This window comes from Scomber japonicus, chromosome 11 (genome assembly GCF_027409825.1).
Source record: "Scomber japonicus isolate fScoJap1 chromosome 11, fScoJap1.pri, whole genome shotgun sequence".
Taxonomy (NCBI): Eukaryota; Metazoa; Chordata; class Actinopteri; order Scombriformes; family Scombridae; genus Scomber; species Scomber japonicus.
The window spans coordinates 12,265,824-12,283,721 of NC_070588.1; the positions used below are offsets into that span (position 1 = coordinate 12,265,824).

Genomic DNA, 17,898 nt, shown 5'->3' on the forward strand with positions numbered 1-17,898 from the left:
CGGCAGCATGGGTGGGCTGGCATTTGCTCAGTGCTGACACTTTTGACAGGTTCACATGGGATCCGTAAGCAAATAAAATGAATATTCAAACAGGACTTTATGTAATGCTCAACAGGCTGTTAACACAAAGATGTATATCAATAAAGTTAGTCAAAGTTAATGAATATTCAGAATTGCAATATTTGCATTGTTTAATATGTACATTGTGGCAATAGGTTTTGCTAAAGCTATAAAGAAAGCTGTGTATTGTGCAGCCTGATTGAATAAAACTGCAGCCCATTAATATTACAGGTGTCCTGTGGTAATATTTATTTTATGCATGTTGTCCTGATAACAGATTCTGCCCACACTGAGCTTCAGCCACTGCCAAACAGGCTGCTGTGTGTGTGTGTGTGTGTGTGTGTGTGTGTGTGTGTGTGTGTGTGTGTGTGTGTGTGTGTGTGTGTGTGTGTGTGTGTGTGTGTGTGTGTGTGTGTGTGTGTGTGTGTGTGTGTGTGTGTGTGTGTGTGTGTGTGTGTGTGTAAGTGTGTGTAAGTGCAACAATAAGAGGGTCATAGTTGCAGTAGCACAAAGTCTGTAAAAACATGCAATTCACCGCTGCATAGTGGCTGTCAAACGCATCTGCACCAGGAGAGTTGACAGTATCACCAGCTCTGAAAAAGTAAATGTCACTGATTCACTCAGATGACGAAAAATCCTCATTCTTCGAGGATAAAATATTTACTGTTGCCTTGTCCTGTGTGTCTCTCCCTCTCCACTTTGTGTTTGTTTTTAGGGAATTTGCTGCTGAACCCTAGCTAAGGTCTCATAGTTTCTGTGTGTCTCTTGTTGGTGTGCGGTGGTGTTTTAAACCTGTCCTTCTCCTTTCACTCTCTCTGGTTTTGGGTTCATGTCCTGTGTTGTTAATTAGACCTTAAAAAAACACTGTTGACACTGCAGGTTACAAACATTACTTGTTAAACATTTCAGAATTAAACCACACAAATTACACTAATCTGAAAGGAGCATATTAGAGACTTTGTTTTTTTGGCCTTTAACTATAAATCACATATATAGCAATTTACCATTATGACTTCTTTGAAGTCACTTTTTAGATTCTCTTTCTACCTGCCAGGCAGCATTTGTTTTTCCATTAATTTTAATATTTAGTGAAAATGAACTTGCAGAGAGTTCAACCTTACATGAGATAGCTAATACATTACACAACAGCTTATTATTTAGTTAAATATATCAGTTTTCACTATCAGCATGTAGAAGTTGCTAGAAGGGAATATTTTCAAAACGCTTTGTGGTGCATTCGAGAAAGCTCTGAAAAATTAAACTTTAAAGACAAAATATGAAGAAAACTTGGATTTAATAAAAATGATGACATGAAAGTGACAGTTGCTCACATTTCAAGTGTTGCTTCTCAATCAAACACAGATGTTGGCTGTGGGAATCTTTTTACATGCAGCAGTAGCACTGCACGAAAATGTAACTTGGAAAAAAACACTGGGATGAAAAGTAAACGTGTCACTGTGACAGATTAACTACATACATATGTTCATACAATGTGCGTGCCTTTCTAAAGCACCAAAGTCTAAAAATCTGAAATCTAAAATCTGCTTTTTGAAGTGCAATTATTAATACAATAAACTTGAAATCTGATACCTCAAGCAACAGTCTACAAGTTGATTCTCATAAACTGATACTGAAAGGACAGTAAAGTAATTGCTGCCTGGAACATACAATAGATATTCATTTTAGAGTTTGATGTATGCTTTGTACAATAATAAGGCAATAATAAGGCAATACTGATTGGTACAGTTAAATAAACAACAGGGTCAAAACTCTGGAGAAAAGTAACTGATGAATATGTGATTTTGTAATAGAAACAGGAAGTTGTGCACAGTGACATTTCATTCAACATTCTTTCGTTTCATTGACACATACTAAAACTGAAACTACACTGGTGGTTCTCTGTGGAGTTCACATTACTTCACATGGATGTGGTCATCTCTGAAGTTATGACTGATATGAAAAGTATCAACATCCCATTTATGCAGAAATTACGTGAAGAAATACATTAATCTCTGCTGCTCTGTGTCTCTTCAGTTCTCCACTCATCACATCTATCCTCTGACCTGTCTGTGGGCAAAACCCATCACGGAAAACGGCAGCGGACTGTGAGTTTGTGTTTGATGGACTCACTTGTTTTTGAAAAGACAAACTATAATTGTCAAAAGTAACGAACACAGGTTGTAAATAAAAAGTTGTTGATATTAACTTATAATCAGTGACCTGTTTATGATGATGAATAATGATGACACATCTCAGTCACCCTCACACATACAGCAATATAATGTTATTGCTTCAGCCTGGTTTACTGACTTACTACTAACACATAACTATACAAAAACATGGACACAGTGTCTCTTGTGTTGCCCGTGGGCCTTTAAAGGTGTTTTTGAATCCTAGTGATGGAAATTGTCTTGTCAGAAAATCCCTATTTGGGCAATAAGGATGAGCTCAATTAACAAGCAGCAAACGCTACAGCTGACAGTGAAAGTACAGATATCTGTCATTTTTCCCATAAACTCACATTAGAAGAAGTGAAATTACTCCTTGTGAAATCCAAACTTCTTCTTTTCATTGACTTTTAATTGACTAAGTGTTTTTTTTTTGACTAAGCATCTAGTGACCAGTAGATGTATTTTAAGACACTTCAGCACTGTTGAACATTCAGCCTTGCTTGGTTGGTACTTGTGTCTGCTCTGGAAATAGATCAAATATGGTGATGAAGGGATTGTTTTATGTCCCACAAATAGATAAAGACTTAACATTTCTTTCATTTGGCTCTAATTTAAGCCCGAGACAGACCTGGGAGTCTGTGCCCTCATATCAACTAAATACTTCTAATTTTGTAAAAATCTTATAAAACACTTTGTACTGTTTGTTTCGGACACTTTCATACAGATTTAGTGAATGATTGTCATTGTGTTGTGTGTCTTCAGCTACGCCATCAAAATAAAATGTCCAGAGGAGAGTTTCACCCTGGTGGCCTCAACACCACAAGAGAAGGTACATTTATGGTTTATACACTCACTACACACTTATCAGCGCTTCATCCAAGGAGTTTAATGCACATAAAGCAGTACAGTAGAGAATGTGAATCTGAATGGCAGCTGCAAATTTAGAAACAAAATCAGTATGAAATTTGTGAAGGAGTCAAGTGTTTTTGATATTTATGGTTCATTACTAAATAGAAAAAGAGTGACATATGTTTATATGATGTACTGAATTACTAACAACTTTATAACTTGTGGCCATCAGCTGAAATTATCAAACAACTACTACAAAAAAAAACTACTTTACAATACGCTAATGAAGACTTTCCGTTAATCCACCTTGAAGATTTTCTATCTAAACAGGAAGCAAATGTCGTATTCAGCCCAGCTCAAATTAAAACATAAATTAAATATGAACTTTTTTATTGCTCAGTTCTTCAGTTTTTCTCAAAGGTTTTTTTGAGATCAGTTCTCTTCACATCTGATTTACATTAGTTAAAATCCTTCTGAACTTCTTTTTTGAAACTGGCACTTTTGGAAGTGCAAATTCAGGGAGCAATTGTGACCATTACATTTTTGTAATTTGGTATAGTGCAGTGCAATCTGTGAATCAGGCTGGATGAGGAGGAACACATAACTTTGGGATCAACACATTGTGTAGCTTCAGTAATTACACCAACTCCTGCTCCACTGGTTCAAAGATTCCCTCTCCAGTATCTGCTGTTGATTCATATTTCAGTCTTTTCTGCCTCATGTGGCCATATCTCCCTCAGTAACTTCTTTTTTGTTTTCTCCTTCTCTCTGCAGAACAAGTGGCTGCACTCTCTGAACCAGGAGATAGATCGAGTGCTGGGCGGTGGAGGTCAGGGGTCGTCACCAGGACAGACTGCCATGTCTCGGACGGCCTCGTACAGGTTCACAGGAGAAGGAAGATTCAAAGATGCCCGGTACAGGGGGGGCTGGTTGGCAGGACAAGTTCATGGCAGGTTAGAGAGTGTGTGTGTGTGTGTTACTGTTACATAATTATTAATTAGTTAAAGCTACTGGTGGGTTGGGCTGCAACTTACGGTTATTATCTGTCAAATATTTTCTTTATTCTTTAAAATGGACTCAAAACAATTAATTGGAAAAAAAAAAAAAAAATTGCCAATTAATTGGCTAATCATTGCAGCTCTAACGGTGGGGTGTTAAGATGGTTTCAGGATGATGACAGCGTCTTTAGTTCAAAGTATCGGAGACTTGTGGGATGATGAGTGAATGTAAATGAAGGAGAAATTAAAGTACCTGCAGTGAAGCAGTGAAGTCAGTGTGGACTGTGAACCCACCATTTCGAGAATTGTTGAATATAAATTTAGTCAAAGTTAGTGTAAGTTGACTCTACCTATTGGTGGTTAATTAAATGTAAAGTAATCACTGGATTGTAACATAGATTTGCTTTTACAGAGGAAACATGGAATGGGCAGACGGTCGGACCTACAGCGGGAGCTTCAAGAACGGACAGGAAAACGGGTCGGTACATTAACCTGGTGCTAAGTTGTGAAAACTGTTGTCTTGACATTTCTTCATTTAAATGTTGCTTTTTCTTCCAGCTATGGAGAATGTATAATGCCCAACAAATCACTGAGTAAGCCAGACACTTACCAAGGACACTGGAAAGAGGGCAAGATCCACGGCTTCGGCAAATACAAGTCAGAACGCTATTTACTTATTGACCTTTCAGTAAAGTGAAGAGTAGTGAATGACACATGACCTATATATGAAACACTGTATGACTTTATATTTATGTAAAAATGTGTGTGTGTTCATGTCTGTTTTGGTCTTTCCCAGATACGCCAGTGGTGAGGTGTACGAGGGCTGTTTCTGTGATGGCCAGCGTCACGGTTACGGCATGCTGAGCTCCGGTAAGCTGGCTAGGACTTCCTCCAGCGTTTTCATTGGCCAGTGGGTCCACGACAGGAAGACAGGATACGGCGTCCATGATGACATCACCAGGTCTGATTAATGGCTCTGTCTTAAACACAGGAAAGCTTCTCATGTAAACAGCATTTAAACGCTCAGCTGGATATTTCCAGAAAAGAGTCTTTATTTTAGTTTTGGGAGTAAACATGCAGCGAGTTATCTGATCTGTAAATGCAATTGTAGCATAGTGTTGTATGTAAAACTTAGATATTAAATCTTTTTTCTTACTTCTCAATATTCCTAACGAGGTAATAAATGTTGAAAAAAAACAAGAAAAGAACGTGTCACTACATTTATTCAGTTATTTTTAACTGTCATCAAACAGCACATTATGACGCTCTAGCTGAGCAATTATAACTCTTAAATGAAAAAATATGAGAAAATCTACAGTTCACTTCATTAATATACCTTTCAATATTGTTTTTTGGCAGGTGAATAATATTCCTTAAAATCTTTTGTGCACTCTAGCTGTTTCATGTGTGGTACGAGATTATATGAGACGATACGTTTTTTGTTATCATGGCTGCACTGAATATGTACAGTGAGTGAATTTTAAATATGAGCACTGAACACTGATCACTGCTGTCCTTTTTGTTTTTCCAGAGGTGAGAAGTACATGGGACTGTGGGTGGACGACCAGAGACACGGGAGTGCTGTGGTTGTTACTCAGCACTGTCTGTACTATGAAGGGACTTTCAAAGAGAACAAGATGAGTGTAAGTGTATAAACAGAGGAATCATGTCCAGACAGGGCCCAGATAAACTAGCCTCTGCTTTCATTCCCAATAGGTTAGATTACTGTAATGATTACTGTAAAGACCAAGAAAACTGAACACATCAAACCAGTTCTCAGGTCTCTGCACTGGTTCCCAGTGTGTCAGAAAATAGAGTCTAAATTACTGCTGCCTGTCTATAAATCTCCCAGCGTGCAATCGAAACATGGAGAAGCACCAGTTTGTTAAAATGTTTCATTTAAATGGTTTCTTTATTTTAATTAGAATTTGAATGTTTGTATGTTTGTTTCCCCTTTTTTAGTGTTTGAGATGTGCTATAAAAATACAAATATACTAATTCAAATTTAAAAAAGCAGGATTTTCACGTCACATCTGCCACTGCCAGTAACACAAAAGAAAAAGTGCCTGTATAATTATATTGGGATCCAGAGAATGCAGCTGTATTATTACATATTTTCCAGTGCTGTTACTTTCAACGTCTTAACCAATCTTCAGTCAGTTTGATGGAGATGTCATCTGCTGCTCCTCCTACATTAGATGAAACGTGGAAATCCAAACTTGATTTGTAACCAATTGTGGTGAATGAATCACCTGCAGCCAGAAATCTAAAATTGGGAAAAAAATATAGAGCACAGTAAGAGTAAACAGATGTTCTGCGATCAAAACAAAATAATCTGTGGAGACAGTCCCAGTTACTGTAGATCCATAATATGACTTTATGGAGTTTGACGCAGTTTGTATTTTCTTTCAGGGTTCAGGACTTCTGGTGTCTGAGGACAACACAGCTTTCCACGGGGAGTTTTCTGATGACTGGACTGTCAACGGGAAGGTACAAGATGTCTCATATTTGTCCTTGTCTAATGCTACTGGAAAAACTGAACTCCTCAGAGAGTCTTTTTAGGAACACTAATCACTGATCAAGACTTTTTTAGGTTACCAAATGTTACAGTTAACGTTCATGAAATGACAACAAATGAGCTCATTCTCTGTGAACCTGGTTTTACGTCATGGTTACGTTTTATATAATCAATATTGTCACTGTGGTAGTGACTTGTCAGTCATTAGGTAGCCACGCCCTAAAGCACGCCCTGCTTTAATGTATATTTTCCTCCAAGTGGGACCATAATTTCCTGAATAAATATCATGCTGTCTTAAATAAGACTTGAAACTAGTGATTTAGACCTTAAACATGTTAGGAAAGTGTTTACTGAGGTAATAAATCAAGTGAGAAGTAGGGTCATTTTCTCATAGACTTCTCTATAATTGGATGTCTTTTTTGTACCCAGTGGTGTCTCCCCCTGCTGGCCATTAGAGAGAATGCAAGTTTAAGTCATTTTTCAGACTGGGGGCTTACCCACTGAGTCAAAGCATAAATTCATTATATTTTTGTCATTGTGTACTTTATTCCAGCTTATTACAAAATGATTAAATGTGGACTTCAAATACTGTTTTATACACATGTATAACTCCTCCTCTCTTCTTCCAGGGTGTTTTGACACTGGCAAACAGTGACTATTTAGAGGGCATGTTCAGTGGAGAGTGGACTGCAGGTCTGAAGGTGGTTGGAACATATTACAAACCAGCTGTCGAAGGACCAGAAAACAAAGACAGAAACAACCTGCTGTGAGTTTTGAAACATGGAATTCACTTCAGCTGATTTTTCTACACACCATGTGAACGCACTTATGTTTACCAGAAAATATTCTTTTATTTGCATGATTTTATGTATATTTCTATGCATTTGATATTTTACTAGAGCTGCAGTGATTGTGAAGTGTTGAAGTCTGAAGACGTGACAGGATAAGTCAGTTTGTTTATATCTTTTTGGTATTTAAACATGTTAAAATGTGTGCATGTGCAGCAGGTTGGGTCAGTATGTGGTGCCTGCAGATCAGAGGTGGAGCTGCGTTTTTGATGAATGTTGGAGTCGACTGGGCTGCGATGGTGCCGGCAGAGGAGAGCGGACGACAGCCTGGGAGAACATCGCTGTTACTATTACAAGTGCACGCCGTTACAGGTAGGTACACACAGTCAGTGCACAAACTTAATCAACCTGGTTACTTTAAATCCACATATACATGCTGCAGACTCTGATCTTATTTTGAAATTGTAGCTGACTCATTTTAACATTTAAAAGTGATCAATCACCCTACTTTCTGACTGCCTTTTTTTTGTTTGTTGTTGTTTTAGTGCAAGTATGTCAGACAGTGGGTATGAAATTAAACAAATGCTTAAATGTCCAGTTGTTGAAACTGACCAATTTAGACTTCAACCTTCTACTTACTGTAGTGTTAGTTTCCTGGTTAGTTTACTGCATGTACACACACTGAAATAACCACACAGAGGCATTGATAAACTTGACTGTACCCGAGATACACAGCTGTATATCAAAGCTGTATGTCTGTGTGTGTTCAGCTCTAACCTCAGCAGGTCTCAGACCAAAATATTGGAGAGTTTGGAGTTTATTCCTCAGCACGGAGAACCAGTTACCACCTCGAACTATGACAACATACGAAGATACCTTACCAAGGTACATGTGACTCTGAGGGAAGCTGTTGGTGTGTGTGTGAGAAACTGGCTCTCTCTGACTTTGTCTTTCTAATAATCAGTGCATTGTTTTGTGGTGGTATACAGACAGAGAAATAAGAGTGGTTGGTTGCCAGTTTGATGGTTTATTTTCTCCACCATTATTGTTATTATTTGGACAAAATATCAAAACCTATTTTCAGTATACACCACAAACTATGGCTTCCAAAATGACTATAAAGTTGAAGTAACACATTACTGTGTGTGTGTGTGTGTGTGTGTGTGTGTGTGTGTGTGTGTGTGTGTGTGTGTGTGTGTGTGTGTGTGTGTGTGTGTGTGTGTGTGTGTGTGTGTGTGTGTGTGTGTGTGTGTTAGGCCTGTGAGACGCCCCACCATCCTCTAGGCTGGCTGGTCGAGACGTTGGTGACAGTCTACAGGATGACATATGTCGGTGTTGGATCCAACCGCAGGCTACTCAGGCAGGCTGTTCAGGAGGTCCAGGCCTACCTCACACATTTCTACAGCATTGTGAGGTAGATTCAAGTTCTGACGTCGCACTCTTCATTCAGCTTTTTACTGCTCAGCCTGTAGAGGTCCCATAGGTTGATGTTGCATTTTAGACTCAATGTTTCATCAGCTCCGGTTGAAAAACTGGAGAAAGTCATTCAGGTGTTGCACAGAGCTGCAGTGTTCTCATCTATGAGGTCTGTTTAGAGAGGTCGGTGGGAGAAAAATACAAATGCTTCAAAATACTGCACTGACGAAAACAACAACTCCAAGGACGCCTTTTCTCTAAAATCCTAGCTTTTTTTCTACAGTTGTGTCTTCAAAGTTTTATTTATTTTTTATTTTTTTTCTTTATTTGAACAACTTACGAGACCAGCTTGGCTCTTCATGAGGCACAGAGGTATCAAAGTGACTCAGGTGTGTGTCAATGAATATTTAGTCTCTTACATAGCTGTGGCTATAATCACATAATTGATCTATATATCTGGTATACATTTGAATTATAGTCAGCTCATGAGTACTCAGACTCATACATGTCCACAGAGTGAAACATGGGCTTTACTACACACACACATGGAGTGCATGGCAGATTTTTAGATTTGTTTTTTTTTCCTACATGACACATTACTTATGTAGATAGATGCAGAGTTACAGCACTGATGTATAAATATTTTAGCAGGTTATGACAGTATATAACTGATTATCTCCAAGCAAACCCATAACAGAAATGAAACACAAACGTCTTACACAGTTAAATTTAGATATTTATAGCCCACCTTAATCACATATGTTTTTGCTTGTAGGTTTCTGTTTCCTGGGTTACCAGATGATGGCGGCGTCATTCCAAACGCCCCCGTCTCTCCATCCAAAAGCAAACATGACTCGGACACATCAGAGCAAGGGTGAGTGTCAACAACACATGCATGCAGATATAAAGATATATAGATATATGAGTATGGGGTCACTCAGGGTTTCAGTTGTTATCTCTCCATCCTTCTCACAACACCTCTCGTTGCTCCCAACAAAGAAGAGGTTTATCAGTGAACAGGGAACATGAAAGAAACTCTGCATCTGGTTAAACAATCAGGAAAGCAAACTGGTCGGGTTTCATACATTTCAGCACTTTAAGTTTGTCTCTGACGGCACTCAAGAGTGTTTATTGCTCTCAGAACTTCTGGATTTGGGAGAAATCTGACCTGTCTTTGCTTTTTTATATTTCTGGTTATCATTATTCCTTGAACTAGTGATTTTACCATGTGTTCATTGGCTGAAAAAACAAGTCATAAATTAAGCTTGCAATTACACCGACTTAAGACAAGAATCAGGTTAAGTTGGACAGGATGTGAACTGGGAATACTGGTCCAGACTTGAGTCCCAGGTCTGGTTATAGTGTGTAGTTTTTATTTTGAAAGACTTTATTAATCAAAAACAATGTTCATTTCATCACAATCAAAGTGTTAAACATTGTAAATAGAAATTACAATCAATATGAAGTTAAAGAGAATATATTTGAATTAAAATGTTTCCATTATAATCCTTACAGTCAAAATAAAATCAGTCTAGCTGGTGTGTTAACGACCATGCGATTAATTCAGCAGATTTCTTAGAAGCTGACATCATCCGTCTCTGTGCTGATGAAACAGAAACACTGTATGTTAAAACTTCCTTTCTCGTTCTCTCCTCCTCCTCCACCTTCTTCTCCAGTTATGTCGTGGTGGTGTGCTGCTCCTCTCTGCTCCTCCCTCTGCTGCTTCCTCGACTCTACCCTCCTCTCTTTACCCTGTACTGCCTGCAGGAGGAGCCGGAGGAGACCCAGTACTGGGATCGCATCCTCCGCCTCAACAAACAGCCCGATCAGTCACTGCTCAGCTTCCTGGGAGTGCACGAGTGAGTGTGCACATTCACAAACACAAACACACATTATAAACTTATATACCCATAAATAAACTGAATGGTGGCTCAGCAATGTCGTTCTGGTTGTTAATAAGAAGTTCTGACTCAAGAAGTTTCCTTCCATAGAAAATAACATTTAAGAGTCTTAAAGTACTCTGTGTATTTCACATCAGCTCTGACATACTGAGATTATTTTATTCAGAGTTTAATGTCATAACGTTCAGACTTAGTCCACTACACCAAAATTACAGCTCAGCCCATTCCTGAGAGCTCAGTAACAAGCATATAACAAAAGGCATCCTTTTAAAGAAGATTCAATTATAATTAAATTAATCAGAAAGGAAGGGAAGGAAGGAAAAAGAGGTTAACAGTGGAGACTTCTTAGTGTAATCGTACAGTAAAGAAATAAAGTAATTCATAATACACATCTGTTTTAACTGTCACACTGTAACACTCGCCTCTAATGCTGTCCCACTCACACAGAGCTGTATGCTCACAAAGAGTGTGTATTAAAATCTAACAAACAACCTGACAAGTGACACACAGCTTTACATATTGCTGGTATTTTATGTAGTTTTGTTAAGTTAGTTTTGTTTTTCTCTTGTAGGAAGTTCTGGCCGGTGTGGATGTCGATTTTGGGAGAGAAAAAACAGGTCAGTTATTATCAGTGTTTTCTCTACATGTAGTATTTTTTTTTTTCTTATCCCTGTCAATGTCATCGACACACATCACTGATTATCTATGATAACAGTGTAAATTTGAACAATGCTGTTTTTATTTCCTGTTGTATCCTTTGTAATATCCTCTTTATCTGTTCCTCTATCACAGATCGTATCCAGCAGTAAGGATGCCTGCTTTGTTTCCGCTGTAGAGACACTCCAACAAATCAGGTAGCTGCAGTGTGACCTGCTGTAACCTCAGATCTCTTTTCTTATGTATTTTACCCTGTTAGTGAGTGCTAGGTAGTGTTTGGTAACAGCTGGTTAAGGTACAATATGTGAAACAGTTTGCTGAATCAGTCGGGCCTCAAATGATGGCTTTCAGGGAAGAAGATTCAGGAGGACGTATCATACACATTTCCAGGTCCATATTTAGTTATTTTTATATTTATGTATATTTGTTCATGGCCTCTCCTGGAAAATCTTTGCATGATTTACAGTTAAAAAAACTTTATTTATCTTATACTGGCTCTTTATGCAGCCACTCTCTTCAGCCTCTGTGTGAAGCAGGCTGTTTTAGCTCCTGTCTCTGTTCTGACTGTTTAGTTTCCACCAGCTTTGAATGCTATGTAAACAAACAGTCACTGTAGGATTTCACTTCCTTTTCTCGTTCTTTACCCAAAATGTCAACTTCTCAAATACATCTGTAGATGATCTGCACAAAACAGCGTAAATAAAGCGTTAACTGCAAGCTGAAGACAGAGCATATTTGACAAGTTTAAGAACTTTGATCATGTTTGATATAGACATCATAAGAGTATAAAAATAGCAGAAAATCACAAAAGCAAATAATACATGATATTGGATTATTGAGGTCAACGTTTGATTAAATTTGACCTGGGCTCGTGAAAATTATTCTGCACTAGGACTTCATTTGGAAATGGGTGGTAAAATGTGTACACAGTCTTTACATTTGACAGTTGTGAGTGAGAATTGAACTGAAGAAGTTTCAGGCACTATTTATACGGACGTCTCATTTTAAATAAGTTTTATCACCAAGCAGTGCCCATCCCTGACAGGATGAGGAAGATTATTTCTACATCAGATCTCAGTACATGACCGAAGCTGAAGCTGAGTGCATTCATGATTTATGTGTGTGATTAAACAATGAACTTCCTCTACACGTGCAGCACCACCTTCACTCCATCAGACAAACTGCTGGTCATCCAGAAGACGTTTGAGGAGTTGACGCAGGAAGTGAAGCCTATGCTGAAGGGTGACTTCCTGTGGTGCATGGATGACTTGCTCCCTCTCTTCCTTTATGTGGTGCTCAGGGCGAGGTGCGTCACCAAATACACACACACAAACTTTGTAGGAAGACGTCTGGTTGTCTTCGTTTGCAGGACTCTGCGGGCCAGTGACTGAACATGTTGTGTTGTGACTGCTCTGTTGACCAGGATCAGGAACCTGGGAGCGGAGGTGAGCCTGATAGAAGATTTGATGGATCCCAACATTCAGCATGGAGAGATGGGACTGATGTTCACCACACTGAAGGTGGGACCAACAGTGACTAAAACACATATTGCTTTTACTTGATAAGCAACTCCATCCAAATTTAGATGAAACATGCACAGTCTTTCAAGATCTAGTGATGAGCAAGAGAACACACTTTACATTTTGCTCATATAGTCCCCGAATTCAGGTACAGTATTCTTCAAAGAGGATCACTGTCTTTCACTTTGTATTTTGGTACAAATCTGGATCCATGTTTGAATTAAAAAAATGTCTAAAAACAATCATTGATGTTGTCATAACCACCAGTTGTTTGATTCATTCATTCATTTACTGGGTTCTTCATTCAGTTTCTGTTTCTTTTCATTCATGCTTTAATTCCTAAACAAGTGAAGGACCTTCTTTCCTTCATACATGCTTTCAGCTCTGTGCAGGTTTTTTTTAAACATGTCTGTGTTTGTGCTGCAGGCCTGCTACATTCAGATCCAACAGGAGTCGACCACATAGCAGGAGGCTGAAGAAGGAAGTGGAAACAGTAGCGCGGCACTTTACACACACGAGCTGCCAGAACAAAACCAGTCAAACCACCAGTTTTCCACTGGTGGCCGTTGGAAAACTGCACAGAGGCTGAGCAGACAGACGGCAGAGGAGGGAGAAATGTCTCATACTTCCTTGACTTTTGATCCCGTCGGTATGTTCTGGAAATATTACAAAACTGCATTATCATCTCCATCTGAACTTCATTCATCTCACTAGATTTTTTATCCAGATTATCTGACAGTATATAAAGATTATATGTAGCTCAAACATGAACATCTACAATCAGAAAAACATCTGATAAGGGTGATGGTGCAGTTCAGAAATACTAATCGTCACAGTGTATATTAGACTTCTTGCTCTCTTCCAGAGCGCCGGGTTGGGTTTCAGAGTTTTGGTCAGTGACACCATTGCTGATGCAGTCTGTTTAACTACTGAGTCACTCTGAAAACCACTGAATCTAAAAAAAGATTAGTTTAGAAATACACTTTATTACACTTTACCTACAAGGGTTTGGTCCCTGTGTAACATTTTCAGAAATACGTTAACTTGATTTTCATCTCTGAGTTCAGAAATATTTATCAAAAAAGTGTAGAAGTCTCAGACAGTTTGGCTGCAAAATTGTAATAACATGAAGTACTTACAATATTTATTTTACAGTGTTTTCCAACAAGTTAATTCACTAGAAGATAAGTTCCTAGTGAGGAGCTGCACTGTATATTTTCCCTTTTTCTTCTGCTTTCTATCAAGAACACTCTAGAGAGAAGAGACTAACCACGTCTTTGATAAAATCTGAAATACACATTTCAAAGGGAAGTTGTGCAAATGAAAAGGGTTTAAAGATAGATAAGATATTTTGATTATTTAAATATTTTATAATAACCAAGCACTCTTAAAGGGAACTTCATGATTTTAAAGTAACAGATCCAAAGTTTCCACGTGTCACTGAATTTTAACAGTGAAACCAGGTATTCATTTTAACAGAAGGTTATGGGAGATCAACTCCAACCTCAATGTTTTACTGTTACTAACATACAGTCACATACGGGTAAGTTGAAACTGAACACAGTAGTTGAGTGTATAGCTTAAGTTTGGTTGAAAAAAAACAAGAACAGTTGAGACAAACTGACAGAAACATGCTTTGTTTTGGTTGGTGAAGGCTTTTTAATCTTGCACTTGGACATGTTTTTAGCACTAATAGCATTTTACAGAGTGAGATTTTTTGTTGTTTTTAATACATTTCAGTAGTGCCAGAGAAACCACAAGAGACAGAGAGGAAGTTTAGTGTCACACTGAGTCTCCTGAGTAGATGTCATCAGTAATCAATGTGCAGCAGCAGCAGGAGAGCAGACTGAACGTGAGTTTCTTCATTTCTAACAAAATGAAACTCGTCAGTGTGATGCAAATAGCCACAGTAGTCTACTTTATTTACCTTTTATTTTATAAATTTCCTTTGATTACTTAAAACCATTCCACATTTTTGGATTTAGATCATTTAGGGACACACAAATTAACAACACACATGTTCTGGCAAAAGTAAGACTTAATGATTGTTTTCTGGTCTTTAGGCCCCTGAAACGACTCCTGCAGTTCTCATGTATGTTTTAGTGCAATGTCTTAGTACCTCAAATCATTTATAAAGGAATTGTATTACTTAATTTATTATTCGAATGTAATTTAAGATAATTTATTAGAGATATAAATTTATATAAAGATATAAATCAGATTTTTAACCTGTATCAAAGAACCTGTAAAAAAGAGGAACAAAACCTCACATTTTCAGAGTCCCTCTAAAATCCTTCCAGCAGTGACTCTTTTCATATAATCCACTATGACTGACACGGTCATTGCCACAATGTGTTTTAATATAAAGACACAATTTAAAAAGAAGAAGAAGACACTTTTACTTTCTTTGCAGCACTGTGGTTATGTTACTGACTTGATGAACTTGTTGTGTTGATGTCAGGGATAAAAACAGTCTGTCAATCACTCAGGTCAAACATCAAAAGAGAAACATACTATTTGCCAAAATGACTGAAAAACAGCTGTTGGTTTCTGACTCTTTTCTCTCTTTTGAATTTCTGCCATTTTAAGTTACCTGAAATATTTGTACTGTATTTATTGTCACTCTTCAGAATCTGTATGTGTCTGTGCTGTCAAACAAAGGTTTTTGATTTAGTTTTACTAGTAAAACCACTGCAGTGTTGTTTAGTACAGCTGTGTCTCTGCCTCCATTAACACCAGTTTAGAGAACAATGCACATCTTATCCACGGGGCATCTGTAATATCAACACAAACAACCATTTTTATCACATCTTACAGCTCACTGTTAGATTTATTTCCCACTTGTTTGGCAGCAATTGGTTTGAGATCATTCAGCACAGCAGATAAATCAGCCTTTAACTGCCTAAGGTTGTTTCCCTTCATACTGAATATTGTTACCATTTTAAAAAAAAGATTATTAGTTACATTATCATCACATGAAATTGTAGTTAATCCCTGCTGGTGTATTAGGGTGCTGAAATGAGCTGAAATGAGCTGAAATGAACTAAAATCAATGGCTGCCTTGGAGAAACAAAAGCCACTGAACAGCTCTCATGATTTCTAAAATGGTCAGTAGTGATATTGAGTGCCTCTCACTTTACATTATAAAGTGGAGGTTTCACACTGTAGAAGGCTTTTAACCCCACTGAATTTATCACTTAAGTTGATTATTTTTCTAACCAAGTCTATATTTTTGTAACTTCTTACTTTTTTATAGAGAATGATGATCAAGGGAACTGATTGTATAGAATGTAAAATAGTTTTGATTGATGAATGGATTGATGCAGAAAATTAATAAAAGTGTGTTTACTATATATAAAAAATGGGGCAATAAATGTGATGAAATTCTGAAAATGTCTCCTGATGTTATTTCTTGATTGGATGTTATGATTATAATTATGATACATGGTGATCAAGCGGGTAGTTTGTGAAACCAATCATCCAGCAGGGGGCGACTCCACCGACTCCAAAAAGAAGTCTGATTGAATGGAAGTCTTTGAGAAAATGACTCCAATTCTCACTTAATTTATTACCTCAATAAACATTTTACTTTTGAGTTTATGGTCTTAATCGCTAGTTTCAAGACTTCTTCAATTCAACATGATTTTCATTGTGTAAATTATGGTTCCATTTAATTTAAATGTGACTTTAAAGCAGGGTATGCTTTAGGGTGTGACTATATTGTGATTGACAAGTCGGCACCACAGTGACAGCGTTGGTTAGGAAACATGAACGTGGTATAGATTCACAGAGTATACAGGAGTAGCTGCTATTTCACTGTGTTTTTAGTTCATGAAAGTTAATTGTAACATTTTGTCGCCAAAAAAAGGTTTTTGTATTAAAAAACTTTTTTCAGTTTTTGTGATAATGTTCAGTTATGCTACAGAGCCTCTTAAGCAGGATATCTTATCACAAGCTCTATTTTGAATCTTTTGAACCATGTCTTTACTGTGTTAGATGTGTGCAGATATTAGAAAGGAGGACCTAATTAACTTTACCCTGGATCTGATGCCAGAAGGCTCTGATTTGATGTTCTACAAACTTGTTAACATCTATTAAAAACATGAAATCAATGTTGTTTTTGCTGTTTTCTTCTTTCAGGAGACCCAGCTGGAGTATCATTGTTATTGTCATGCTCAGGGATGTTCGTACTTATCCTGCCAAAGTGAGTCATTTCATGTCCCTCACACAGTAAATAGCCTTATGTCTTACCACATGATGTTAATTTACCCTGTGGTCCCCTTTGGTCTCCCCAGTAAAGCAGTTCAAAACATTACTATTATATATTTTATTAAGATTTTTGTTATTTGGAAATATTTTATGCTGACAAAAATAGAAAAACATTGTTTTAAATTCTACCACTGAACCCAATTTTCTGTTCTGCATTTCCTTTTCCTTTGCATAGCTTCTGTCTTCCTCTATTCATTATTCCTCCTCCATTTCTACCTCTCCCTTTTTTATGCTCTGTTAACAGGGAACTGATCCTCCATCTGAGGCCTTTCAGGTTCATCCTTCAGCTGGGAAAAAAGTAGAAGAGCCAATTATCTTGTCAAGAGAGTGGGTGGCAAACAGGTAAGATAAACACCGAGTGACACAACTGGAACGCAGCTCAGTGTAGATGCTGGAGGTTCGGCAGTGGCACAAAATGGACACAAGGGGGAACCATTTACCTGTATTGGGGTTGAACATGGTACTAACTGGTTTATGATGGAACAGTATCCTCAAAGATGGTTGGGACAACAATAACATGTGGATGAAGAAATCAGGTTAACAGCAGCCAACTTCCCCCTGCTGAGCTCTTCGGTAGACTGTTTATACATTCATTCTTTCCAGCAGGGCAGACGATCCCAAAACAAGCAGAAACACATGAGGCCCCGAAATATTATCACCATATAAAGTTGAGGAAAGTACGGTATTCACCAGGCCATCTACTCAGTAACTTTGTCTGTGTGCTGGAAACAAGATAAATGAGAATATGCCT

General features: G+C 37.9%; 1 protein-coding gene across 1 annotated transcript in view; it reads left to right on the forward strand.

Annotated features, from left to right (window-relative positions):
* LOC128367610 (alsin-like) overlaps positions 1 to 14,455 on the forward strand; it is a 30,113-nt gene extending 15,658 nt beyond the window's left edge. The window contains exons 22-40 of the mRNA XM_053328225.1: positions 2,095 to 2,165; positions 2,994 to 3,060; positions 3,855 to 4,033; positions 4,491 to 4,556; positions 4,637 to 4,735; positions 4,875 to 5,039; positions 5,610 to 5,721; positions 6,491 to 6,568; positions 7,226 to 7,362; positions 7,601 to 7,756; positions 8,155 to 8,269; positions 8,641 to 8,798; positions 9,576 to 9,674; positions 10,477 to 10,659; positions 11,273 to 11,318; positions 11,494 to 11,555; positions 12,515 to 12,664; positions 12,782 to 12,878; positions 13,305 to 14,455. Coding sequence (XP_053184200.1) covers positions 2,095 to 2,165; positions 2,994 to 3,060; positions 3,855 to 4,033; positions 4,491 to 4,556; positions 4,637 to 4,735; positions 4,875 to 5,039; positions 5,610 to 5,721; positions 6,491 to 6,568; positions 7,226 to 7,362; positions 7,601 to 7,756; positions 8,155 to 8,269; positions 8,641 to 8,798; positions 9,576 to 9,674; positions 10,477 to 10,659; positions 11,273 to 11,318; positions 11,494 to 11,555; positions 12,515 to 12,664; positions 12,782 to 12,878; positions 13,305 to 13,343 — 2,079 coding nt within the window. The 3' untranslated portion in view covers positions 13,344 to 14,455. The remainder of the gene's footprint in view (positions 1 to 2,094; positions 2,166 to 2,993; positions 3,061 to 3,854; positions 4,034 to 4,490; positions 4,557 to 4,636; positions 4,736 to 4,874; positions 5,040 to 5,609; positions 5,722 to 6,490; positions 6,569 to 7,225; positions 7,363 to 7,600; positions 7,757 to 8,154; positions 8,270 to 8,640; positions 8,799 to 9,575; positions 9,675 to 10,476; positions 10,660 to 11,272; positions 11,319 to 11,493; positions 11,556 to 12,514; positions 12,665 to 12,781; positions 12,879 to 13,304) is intronic.
* Positions 14,456 to 17,898: the final 3,443 nt, after the last annotated feature.